The following is a 13,280-nucleotide window of genomic DNA, read 5'->3' as shown; positions in this document are numbered from 1 at the left end:
CACATTTTTTGAGAAGAGAGGCATACTGGCAAGGCAAAAAACAGGATCATAATGAGAAGTATAAAAGCAATAACAGATTCAATTCATATTTGTGCCTGTAGGCTAAGTATTTTCAAATTGGGTGGGGTTGGGGATGTTCACAAACAGGGGTATTTAGTGTGCTTCATGGATTTCCCATGCAGCAGATAAAACCCTGATACAGTTTAGGAATGGATTCAGTGTGGCACACTGTAGGAGAGTTCTCCATAACTGACACAGGGAGGCATTGGCACAGTCAGTACTTCCCTGTGGTAAAGCAATATTCCTCCCAAAAGGTTCAGTATAAAAGAACATAACCTTACATGTTTACCTGGGGGGGGGGGAAAGTACATTTGGTATTCATATTGGAGCCAGTGATCCTCCATAATTGTGCTTATATGAATACCAAGTGGGGAAAAAAATGAAGTCACAAGTTGATAATTGTTCTGGATTGTCATGGGCAACTCTTCTGCATAAGCTGAGAATCACTCCATGTATACTGGTTTCAAAATGTGTGAGATGTTAACCAATTAATACCAGTGTTTAATCCCATCATCACCAAATAAAGTATACTAGAGCTTTCCTTTTCCAAAGCATTGCAAAATCCCACCCTGCAGAAAACTAACTTGATTCCAAAAGGTTGCCACATGCTTCTGTCATTTCAGGTCACTATTTACTAGCTGCACAGCACAAACTTGGCCCAAAGAACTTCCAGAAGAATTTACTGCCTTCCTGGAAGAGAAAGACAGAAGAACAGCTTCCAAAAAATTGAAAGGATTGGCAAAGATCCAGTCTTTGCCTTCAGGGAAGTAAAGCATCTTGTGCCCCAAGGATGGAAGCCAACTAAAGACCCTCTATGAACATCTTGAGTTAGGGGTGCTGCCTCTTACCCACAAGTCTCCAAACCCTCACAGCTGTGGCACAGCATTACAGGTTATGCTGCAGATTAAACAGGAACACACAAAGTAGGAGCTAAACTCCTACTTAAGCAAACAGGATAAAGACTGTAAATGGTGCCAGGAACTAGAAGATTCTTGCCCTTTGTACTGGAGAGACTGGAAAAGACCTCTCTGCATAAAAATAAGGAGAAATTAAATAAGAAGGCTTGCTCTAGAGCTGTGTATTACTGTTGGCAGTATAGGTACATAAATATTTCTTTCTAGCACCATCACATTAATACTTGCCAATTCATTCCTGATATACTCTCACCCCTCCATTTCAATTGCCTCAAATATTTTGGATTGGGGATCAAGTTATAGGCAACCCAAAACACACACCCAAAAGATTCATTTTTAACCCAGAGAAATCCCTGTATTTGCACAGTCTTCCCAAGGCAGGGAGAAGCAGAAAGGTGGGAATTATTCTAGGCAGCACTGGAACTGGAATAAATACTTGTTAAAAGTATTGCAATCTCACAGAGTACATCCTACAAATGTATGTGATACTCATAAGAAATCCTACCTTTGTAGTAATCAAAGGAGATTACTGAAATAGGTCAGACATGCAGTATTAATATAATAGTTATTATATGGCAATATTATAATTTTAGCTCTATTCCAGTCAGTTTTAATACTATGATCTTACCTAGTCAGAGACTGTTCAGGGTTTTAGTGAACACCTGGCTCTCATGCCAGCAGCCTGTATGGCCACTTCTCTGCATCCATGTTTCTTGAGGGACAGCAGCTGTTGCAGAAGACTGCTTCATTACACTATTTATAAGAGTTAATATTCTGTAGGAACATTTCAATTAGTCTACTCTACCACTTTCTCTATCTTTTTGAATCAAAGTAAAATTAGTTTTCTAAAATTTTGGTTTTCCAAAATAACCTAAACACTCCAGAATATAATTTCATAGGGAACACAACACATTCAGCCTATAAGCAAGATTTTGAATGGTACTTTTCTCCTTATGTATATATTAACCTTGATTCTGGCTCTTAAGACTTCCAACTGGATTTGTTTCCAAACCAAAAATCTCAAGCTGCAGAGGAATAAATAACTGAAAATTCTGACATGAGTTTTCTTTTTCTGAGATCGGTCTGCTCACAAGGAACACCAGATACCTGTGAGAATCGCTTGGTACCTCTGGCAGCCTGAGCAGTGCCCCTCTCTGGTGGGCAAAGGGAACCAAACACTGAATCAAAGGCAAGATCTTGATTCCTCCTTTGTTTCCAGGTCTCCTCAAGTGGCTTAAGAAGCTTTAGGTCTAGACCCAGAGTCTAAGCACGGTGACAAATATTTCACCTCTATCTCCTTGCTCCAGACTGTGGCAGACAGTGACATTTCTTACAAGCAACAGAACTTTACATAAGGAACAGAAGGCAATAGTTCCCTATGGACCCTCTTAGCTGAGCACAAACTCCTGGAGGAGCAAGGCAATTGCAGGTTTCTCATCTCCCATTCCACTGTGGGATATTCTTTATCTTGCTTACACTAGTTTAAATTCACAGCAGTCCATAACTAGCACACAGACAAAACAACATACTCTTTCCACACATAGTTCATATCCCGGAGAGATAATCAAAGAAAACAAATGAGCTGGTAACAGATGTGTCATATAATGCACCACTGCAGCACTACAGACAGGGTAAGAGCCCATCCAGAAGTCATCTGCAATAAATCTTTCCTAATTATTTCTATGTAACTTAAAAACTGTCATATATCTAACATGAGATTTTAGTGAGTGACTCACTTGAACAGAAAACTAATACAAATGATATTAAAATAACCTCTAAACTGGAATTACAGCTGATAGTGCTCAGAGATGTAGTTCTAGAGAGAACCTAAAAATATTAGCTGAAGTTATTAAACATCAAGTAAAAAGAGCCAATTTGTGTGAATTATGTGAACAAGAAACAATGGATATGTGCACATGCACATACATATCGCATCAGTGCTTTCCAACAATCGCATATTCTTTTGGTAAATTATTTTAAGAAATAAATAAATCAGGAGGGATCATTGCTTACTGTTTACTTAGAGTAGAAATTAATGAGGGTTTCTTGGAAAGCTCCATGGTTCAGCATAGCTGAAGACTCTAAGACGTATGTTCATCCAAGAGTGTAAATTATTTATCAGCCAAAGAAAAATAGCAGGAAATGTTTTTATAAAAGGATCATATCTTTTAGAAATAAAATATTACCATTTAAGTATTTAATTTCCTAAAGTTTTGGCCAAAAAATATAAAGATTATTACTGTGAATGCTCATTTTTGCCTTTCCATTTGCCAACACCAATAGAATTTAATCTTCAAACCCTTACTATCAATTGAATTTGTATACTCTTGATTGTCCAATGAACTCCAACATGTAAGTGGTTCTTGTTAAAAGAACCTTCTTACCTGTTTGGTGTCATTTTTCTGTCAATAAATGTCAAACAGGTAAACAAGATTTCTCATAGTTAGATAAATTTTGGTTACTAAAGATATTTTTTTAGCTTGTTGGGAAGCCCCAAAATTCAAATCTTTGAAATTCTAATATTTCTTACTCTGAGAAGGCCTGAATAGGATCAGCCTATAATAGCACTGTGGGTTTGATTTTAAAACCACCGTGTACAGATGGAACTATGACTCTATAATATGTGAGGTAGCAAGCTTAAAAAAATTTTTGGCTATGCCCTTGCATAACAGCGTCAGAGGCAGATGTGCTCTTCAGAACCTCTCTCTTTTCTGGACAACAAAATGAAATCTGCAAAGCTTTAGGAGTTAGCTTTAGGAGTTTGCAAAGAAACTGGTAAGAATAAACAAAAAATATGAAATGTTGCAGGATAAGTTTAGAAAACTCTCAAGGATATATTTCTGAGTTCACTCAAAGGTTCTCTGAAGAAATACTCTAAATGGTTCTGTAAAGAAATATTGTAAGTGCTTCTCTACCTACATTTCCTGTCCTAACTCTGTTTCCCTTGATTGAAATTTTATGCAAATACAATAATGCAGTTTGAGAGATACAACTGCATTCTTTTAATGCCTGTTGCCAGGAAACTCCTGAGGAAAGAGTGGGACATAAAGCTGGAACACTATGGCTTGGAAGATGAAATGGGAAAGAATTGTGTGTAAGTCACATCCCAAGGCTCTTCTTGCGCCAACAGGAGCAGGCAACAACCAGACCCTTCCACTTGGAAAAATCCCTGAACAAATTACTGCCTTCAGCAGGAGCCCTAACAATAAGAAGCCCAGTATTGAGCTGTTGAATTTACTACTGGCTCATGTGACTGATTCACAGCCTCTGCTCCCTCTGGTCCTCTTGCCTGTGTTCTTTACTTTTTCTCACTGTTGGAGTCTCCTTGTTGCTGGTCAGCTTGTCCTAATGTATTTCTCTCCCCTTCTATATCCCTAACTCTAGGGACTCCCTAGAGTTTGAAAACCATTGCAGTAGGATACCTCTTAAAATTCCAATATCAGAGTTGTAATTCAGATCTTGATACTTTTTTCTTCTGCTATAGCTTTCTTCCAGTCTTCAGCTAGTGAAACCATTGCCTATATTTTTGGTTTGTTTTGTATAGTTTATGTTCCCTTACAAGCACTTCTGCTGCATTGTTCCTTCTGAGCTTTGGCTTTTTCCTGTCTGACATAAGCTCTTGGTGCATGCAACATCTTCCTGTCCTTTAGAATCAGCACCTTCACATCATCTCTCAACAGCAGACCATTGTGTCATATTGTCTCATCCTTTTCTCTCATTAGAAGTCCTTTACAGGGGGAAATATACCTCATCTTTTTTAAAAGCATTACAGGACTATTCTAGAGACAACTAAAAAAGGAACTTGTAAGAGAGGGGTTTTCTCATACAGCACACAGAAGCTGGAGGAGGACAGAAAGGAATGCTTTTCTGGTCTTACAGATATAGACAAGAAAACCTGAAAATGCTTCCGAGACGAAGAAAACACAGGAATGGAAATTTTTAATTTCATATTCAATGATTTTAATTCTGCTGCCCTGCATAATCATTCTATTTAATGGTACGTCTCAATCTGATGTTCAAGTTCAGATGGTGTTTACTTTATTCCAGTGTAATGTTTGATACTTATCTCTCACATTGATGGTAATTAATTGAAACTTCACAGAAATTAAATTAGCAAAAAGCAGCCATAAAGTAAGATCCAGATGTCCATTTTCATGTATGTTTTGCTTACAAATTTCCTTCCTCTGTTTTTCATCTAAGAAGCACGGGAGCAGAGACCATCACTTCAACAGACTAAAGAGATAAACAAAGGGGTGAGTTTTTTAATATTTTAGAAATCTTCACAGCAAGCCTGTTAGGCAAAGGAGAATAGACTGGAAAACAGAACATTTATTAAAATAACACTGTTTTGAAAAGGTTATTAAAAATTATTACAGGAATTGCAAGCCATTCCTTTTTTTAAATAAGTGTAAATTATTGGCAGGAGGATCAGTACACTTAGAAGCTCTATAAACATTCCTACACCTACATGGTTATAAACACTTTCATCTAAGATGTCTTTCCTTCCACTGCAAGCTGACTAATTTTTTTTTTCAAGGTTTGGTGCCACTAAAGTGCAGTCTAAAATTGTGGCCATTGGCCTTTTTACACACTGTTCCTCATTTAACAGAGCAGTTTAGAAGGTCAAACAGGAAAACAATATCTTAAAAAAATAGCAACCTCTGTGACTTTGAAATAAAAACAAATAAATAAATAAACAAATGAAAGAAAGAAAGAAAGAAAGGAAGAAAGGAAGAAAGGAAGAAAGGAAGAAAGGAAGAAAGGAAGAAAGGAAGAAAGGAAGAAAGGAAGAAAGGAAGAAAGGAAGAAAGGAAGAAAGGAAGAAAGGAAGAAAGGAAGAAAGGAAGAAAGGAAGAAAGGAAGAAAGAAAGAAAGAAAGAAAGAAAGAAAGAAAGAAAGAAAGAAAGAAAGAAAGAAAGAAAGAAAGAAAGAAAGAAAGAAAGAAAGAAAGAAAGAAAGAAAGAAAGAAAGAAAGAAAGAAAGAAAGAAAGAAAGAAAGAAAGAAAGAAAGAAAGAAAAAAACACCAACAAAAACCCACCCAAACCCAGTGCCAAAATGTTTATCTCCTTGGTTCAGGAAACCATAAAATAAGTACAGCACTGTGAATCATCTCAAAACTTCAAAGCCTGTATGCCCAGTGTGGCATTTGAGGGCTATTAAGTTGTACAGCTACTGTACTTGTAGTAAATAGTTATACAGGATTGTAGTAACACTGCCAAAGATTTCACCCTTGCAACAAAATTTCCTTAAAGCTACACTCTTTGCCATGAACTCACTGCATAAGCTCATAATATATCTTACCATCTCAAGAGATTCTGCACCAAAAATACTTGGTTGATTACATGGAAAATGCCAGCTTCATTTAGAAAATACAGTACTCCACGTAAGACATTAAACTAAATATATGCATAATGAAACACAGTAAGTTAATTCCTTGGCATCACAGCATTTCTGTAGAAAAGCAGAGTACTGATTTTGCTAATTTTTCTAAAGACTATTCTGAATCTGGTACTATACCCCTTAGATGTTATGTAAGCCAAGAACATAAGAAGGCATATCTTTCAGGAATATGTGATTCATAAATGAACATTCCTCTACACTGATACCTTGCCTACATGTGTTTTTTAGAGATTTGTACCAAGTAAATGGTAAAAGGCTCAATTTACATGTAAAGTCTAGCCCACCACCATCTGTTTGCACCCACCTCATGTGCAGCTGCCAGCTATTCCAACTGGCTGGGCAATCAAAAGGCACCATCAGCATCTTACAGAGGCCACCTGGCAGGACTGCACCCTAAATCTCCACTAGGCCATCTAAAGAGTAAGGCATCCTGAATTTTTTGTTTATGTCATAAGACATTGTACAAGATTTTTGTTCATTTCATCTGGCAAACCCACTTGTATTAGTGGCCAAGGTTTTGAAAAAAAAAATTAAAACAAGGTTTTCTGTACTTGGCACAATACGAATTGCATTGTCATAGGGGAACTTGATTCTGACCTCAGACAAAACTCATATGTAGGCATGGAAGATATTTTTTGAGTTTATGCATAAGAAGCTGCCACAAGTTCTCCTTTCCCCAGAAACTAGTTAATACGACCAAGTTTGCAGAGCCAGTTTAAGCAAGTTTGAACTGATGCTGAATTAGTTGCAATAAAGATTGAGACCAGTTCTGACCTTCCCAATCGGGACATGCCTGCAAAGATACTCATCTCATTTTGAAGATTTTCCTCAGCATTTCTTTATAACATCTCTGTCTACATGTTACACAGTCTATCACAAATTACACTCCATTTTGTATTACTCCATTTTGTGGAATAATTTCACTTTTATGTGATACATCTAATTAGCTGTTTCTTCTTCCATGCCCACCTATTTATATAATTAGAAAGACTGGCTGGCCAAAAACTATTCTTTAAAGCCTACACAGCAAAATAAACTTCAAAAATGTCCCTGAAAATCTTTACACTTTGTTTTGTAAGCTGTAGCTTCACTGCTTTTCTGCTCTGTTGATATAAATTTCTTCCTTCCTCAAAAAGATGTAATATTTTTGGATTTCAGTAAAGCTTTCAATACTCTTACAGTATGCTTCTGGACAAAACATCCAGCACAAAGCTGTTTTCATACTTTAGTTCAAAGAGGAGTAATTCATTTTATCACTAAAAGTTCATTTATTTGATCAACATTCAAAAATAAAAATATCAGGATGTTCTTCTTCCAATAAAGTTCTTCTTCACTAACCAATTATTCTGGGGGTTTGGGCATAGGCTGAAGTGTATGTGTGTCTGTTCAGGGGTTGTGCCAACAAATTGTTTAAATTGCTTTGTAACATCATGCAATGGGTGAGCAGCTGGCTCATGGGTAGGGCACAGAGGGTTGTAGTGAATTGGGTGGCAGAGGGCTGGTGATGTGTCACTAGTGGGGTAACACAGGGCTCCATCCTCACCCTGTTCACTTCAATAGCTTCATAAATGACTTGGATGCAGGACTGGAAGGGACACTGAGTGAGTTCCCAGATGACACAATACTGGGAGGAGGTGCTGACTTCCTTGAGGGCAGGGGGGCCCTGCAGAGAGACCTCAATTAGAGGTCTGAACAATTACCAATTATAAGAATTTCAGCATGGGAAAGTGTCAGATTCTGCACCCGGAGTGGGACAGCCCTGGAAGTACACACAGACTGGGGAATGAGAGGCTGGAGAGCAGCGCCACAGGAAGGGACCTGGGGGTCCTGGTCCAAGGCAAGTTGAACATGAGCCAGCAGTGCCCTGGCAGCCAGGAGGGCCAGCCCTGTCCTGGGGGACATCGGGCACAGCATGGCCAGCCAGGCAAGGGAGGGGATTGTCCTGCTCTGCTCTGAGCTGGGACAGCCTCACCTCCAGTGCTGGGGGCAGTTCTGGGTGCCACACCATAATAACATTAAACTATTACAGAGCATGCAAAGGAGGACCATGAGGATGGTGAAGGGCCATGGGGTGGAAGCCGCATGAGGAACAGCTGGGGTCACTTGGTCTGTTCAGCCTGGAGGAGACTGAGGAAGACCTCACTGCAGTCTGCCACTTCTTCATGAGGCCAGAGGAGGGGCAGACACTGACCTCTCTCTGTGGTGACAGGGCCCAAGGGAATGGCCTGAAATTAAGTCAGGGGAAGTTTAAGTCGGTATTAGAAAAAGATTCTTCACCAAGAAGGTGGTTGGGCCAGAGAAGTGATCACAGCACCAGCATGACAGAGTTCAATAAGCATTTGGACACTTCTCCCAGGCACATGGTGTGACACTTGGGGCTGGTGCTGTGCAGGGCGAGGACTTGGTCCTCGCCCTGCACAGTGGTCCTTGTGGGTCCTTTCCAACATGGCATATCCTGTAATTCTCTGATCCCTATGAAATATGATTTCAACTCAGCCACTCATATAGCCTTTATTCCACGCTTTCCTACATCCTGCATGTAGGAAAATTAACTTGTACATTGTTTCCAAGGTTTGAAATGTGTGCATAAGAGAAGCTGTTTCCTGCAACTGCTTTTTTCTGTTGCTAAAAAGGACACTCACTTTTTAGGAAAAAAAAATATATTCTTACCCTTAATTCTGAAGCTTGAAAGCCTAGTAAATTAGTTGAAAAAATAACTGAGTGGATTTCCACAATGCTGTTACATCAAATACTGAACAGAAGAAAGTTACTCAGTTCCCTTGTTCATGCATAACATATACAAAAATCCTCTCTGATTAAACTGTATAGTATAATTTCTAGTAATAATGGAGTAGTCAATGGCAGTGTTCTGAGGGGGTGAAAATATGATGTATATTGTCAGACACATTTCCATTAATTTATATGTATTCCCAATAAATTTCAGCAGAAGAAAACTCTGGCAAGTGAAGACCTGATCTTTGAAAGGTGATCAGTATTTCTCAAATTTAATACCAGCAACTAGGTAAACCCAACGTTTTCTAGAGACCAAATAAGAGATTTAAAAAATACATACATACATACATACATACATACATACATATATTTAAGCACCTAGATCCAAATTTCTTTATCTCAGAGGCCCCAGCTGTAGAGATAGGTAAACAATTGGACCTGAATTCTTTTAAATCAAAACTCTTTTATTTCTGCTTTTGTAGATGCATACTGTTTTCCAGGCCACAACATCAAGAACCAGCTAAGTGTCCAGCACTTTCAGAACCCTCAAACTCTTTTTTTCTCTCTGCTTTAGTAATAATTGTTCTTTTCTTTTCGTGTAATTGTTTGTACAGTGCCTAAACAGATCAAACTATGTCAGGGAAAGGATTTTTGTTTTTTAGTTCTAGCCAAAGTTCAACAGTTCTAAATAAAACCTCACCTGCTAAAGTACTTATTAATGGATATACATGGTCAAGTCACTGGGTATGGTTTCTCCTTAGGAGCTATTTTCACAAATAAATGTAAATTTAAATGTAAAATACATTGGATATACACAAACAGTTGATAATCTTACACATTTTATTTTCTGGTGTCAGATGCTTTCTTAAAATTTGAAGTTTATATTTGGTAAACCAGGCAATTTTTTGACCATTGACAGTTTTAATCATCTTGTGACAGGCAGTTCTAGAGAAATTTCTGAACGAAAAAACAGATCTTGGTTCTCTGACAATGTTACTTCATTTCTAAACACATTTCCATTAATTACACTCTCAAAATCAAAAGTCATGGAAACAAAATGTTTCCAGTTGGACAACATAATGAATTTAGATTGTGGTATATTCATCTTGAATTTAAATTAATTTATTTTAACAGACTCAAACTAATTATGTATCTAAAAATCCACAGAAAGGTAATTTGAATTTATCTGTTTTGATAGTGAGTAGCTTTAACACTATGTAGCTTTAACACTATAGGTTCATTTTTCAAAAGCATTTTTGTAATGGCGTGATGCAAAACATACCTAAATTAACAGCAGAACTGCCCTTGACTTGACCAGACTGTAGATCAGGCTTCAACCACCGTGACTTTGTCAAGAATAAAATTCTCAAGTGATTTCTTATAAGATATGATGAGAAATGAAACACACAGAGGTTCTCATTGATCATAGCTGGAGCCCACAAAGTGACATGTGAAAAGTGGCTGAAAGGGAACCCTTTAGGACTGGAAAAGACATGGTTATTGATTTACCAGGAACAGTCTTGCCAAGTTTAAATGAAGGAAAACAGAAAAATGGCATAACCTGGGTGTAATTCTTTTGAGGTAATGCACTATGTGAGTGAGAGCTGTGTTAGTCGCCTCTAACATCCTTTCCTAAAGCATCTACATAATTTTAATTAAATAAACGGCTACAGTAAAACCTTAAAAGATCAGCATTCCAGTAAACTATGGAGTATAAATTACCATGTATGCCAGTATTTTTACCAAGATAAAACCATGACATGTGCAATAAATGTCTTATAAATTTTTAAATCTTAACTTATGAAGAGTACTTGTGTAGACTGAAACTTTGAAAGGTGATAAACAAAACTACTCTTTCATTTCATTTATACTGATTAATTGAACTACATGAATGAACATATACAGTCAGAGAAAAATGTTACATATTTCCCATAATTCTGTAATTCATTTTGGGAAAAGAAGGAATTGTGGTGCACAAAAAAAAAATTCATGCTAAAACTGTTATTCTGGATTTGTTTCTCAAACCCAAAATTCATGAAAGATCTGTAATTCACAGTCAAAACTATAACCAAGCAGTTAAATAAATCATAGTAATATTTGTGGGCATAGTAATGATAGTGAATTTATGGCTTACATTACATATATGAGAGTAACCCCCTTTTCTAAGGGGATTAAAATACTTAACACAATTTGGTAAGATCAAATTGACTAGATTTGACCAGTAATCTCTTTCAACCTTTAATTTTGCTGAGTTTTGTATGGGAAAAAAAAGGATTTGCAAACAAAAACTGCCCAACAGTCTACAGAATGGGGAAAATATATTTTCTTGAATTAATCTTTCCTCAAAGTAATTTACATTGCACTGTAGTATTTTATTGACCAATACAACATAAACTTTGTTTAATGTTGTAAACTTTGGTAATGTATTTATACTTAAATGAACAATTTGAAGTAAATAAGAATAGGTAGTCAGAAAATCAGTACATGGGTGTTTTTTGGGGTTTTTTTTGGGGGGGAGGGGGGGTGGTTGTTTGTTTGTTTGTTTGTTTGTTGGGGGGTTTTGTTTGTTTGTGATCTACAGGTTTTATAGTTGACATGGGATTTTTTCCTTACCTGGAACTCTCTTTGCCCAGTTGATCATGTGCACTAATTCTCTGTCTGCAAGGTTGGTCAACAGGGTCATCATAGAGGCTTCGTTGAATGGTCTGTTTGGGTCATATTCAGAATAAACTAGGGGTGGCTCAGCTTCCAGCAAGGCACTGACCATCTGCTCTGCCGTCAGGGACAGGGCTGGGCTGTTCTTCTTGTTGTGTTTAACCACAAGGGGACTTGTCCAAAGGGTGGGAGCTCGAAGCTCTGTTGAAGAAGCCTCCCCATTCCTGGAATCCTGCTCCTCTCTTTGGCGTTTTTGTTTCATCACTCGCCCACCTCTGCGGTCTTTCCGGACTCCTAGAGACACACAAGAATATAGTGAACTCCTTTCCTTGAACTTAAGTATTACGTACTCTTGGCTTCAGGCAACAGCAGATGCTTTTGATAGACCCAGGCAGCACTGATGCTTGATTTATTTTCTGAGGACTTCTCCAGGAATCTTACACCAGTAGTCAGACAGAAAAACTATTTTTTTTAAAGTACAGTGTCAGGAATAGTGCACTCCTTCCTAAAATTCAGATAAGTTGGGCTCACACAGGACTCTAGACTAGTGATACTGTACAGCTGCCTTAGCCACACAAAAAGAAGTCGATTATTGGGAATAAATATCTCTTTGTAGCCCAAAACTTCAATTCAAAGTATGTCCCAAACTCTAGCAGTACATTATTCTATAAATTATCAGTGATAAATTAATGATGGTGATTAGTCAGACAGATCACAGAAGTAGCTCTCAAAAACTATCTAGAATATTTTTCTTAATGTCACCAATTATTTTAATTAAGCATCATCTTATTTCTGAGCCTGTGATCTTCATAATTATCTAAAAAACACTCAAGAAAGTTCCCATCATAAGATGAGTTTATACAGCAATGAAGAATTCCATTTAAGTAGATAAACATAAGTATGAAAAGGAGAAATAATTGCGACCTCAGAATCTAATGTGGGAGACTCGCCATCAAAAGGCTGAAATGAGCACAACACAAACCATTATTGTCATTACTGCAGATTTCTGCAATGTGCTTTGCACTGTATGACCCTGAACCTTAGGATATTATGAAGTCAGCCATACCAATTCAAACATTAGACCTTTGCAGTGGAACAAAATCTCCCTTTGTGGAAAGGTTACAAGAAAAATATAAATATAAAGCCCGCGTGGACTCCAACCGTAAAGGGAAGGTTAAGTCTGGATCTAAGTGGAGGAGTAACAGACATTTTGAGACTGAGTCAGAAACTTAAATCCATCATCAAGTGGAGGCAAGGGAGGACAACCAATAAGGAAAGCACATGAGGAACTGAGGTATGAGGAGAAGGCAGCTTATGATGCAGCTTATTCTGGAGTTCTCATGCAACAGGAAAAAGCAGCACTCGTCCCAGCTTGAAAAGTAAAAGAAGCATCTGCAGAGAATACAGATGTAAACCATTCAAGAAATGGAAAAGAGAAAACATTAAAACCAAAACCAAATAAAAACTTGCATGCAATCAGTGCAGGTCTTTTTAATGGCTGGGAAAAGGAAAAGACA

The 13,280-nt window shown here is 37.7% G+C and overlaps 1 protein-coding gene across 1 annotated transcript in view; it reads right to left on the bottom strand.

The window, feature by feature from the left end:
* Window positions 1-13,280, bottom strand: part of ESR1 (estrogen receptor 1) — a 108,626-nt gene that overhangs the window by 39,876 nt on the left and 55,470 nt on the right. Inside the window, 1 exon segment of the mRNA XM_063390133.1 lies at window positions 11,722-12,057. Coding sequence (XP_063246203.1) covers window positions 11,722-12,057 — 336 coding nt within the window.

Source organism: Prinia subflava, chromosome 2 (assembly GCF_021018805.1).
Source record: "Prinia subflava isolate CZ2003 ecotype Zambia chromosome 2, Cam_Psub_1.2, whole genome shotgun sequence".
NCBI classification, from domain to species: domain Eukaryota; kingdom Metazoa; phylum Chordata; class Aves; order Passeriformes; family Cisticolidae; genus Prinia; species Prinia subflava.
The sequence above is the reverse complement of the archived record's forward strand: the minus strand, read 5'-3'. Positions and strand labels throughout refer to the sequence as shown.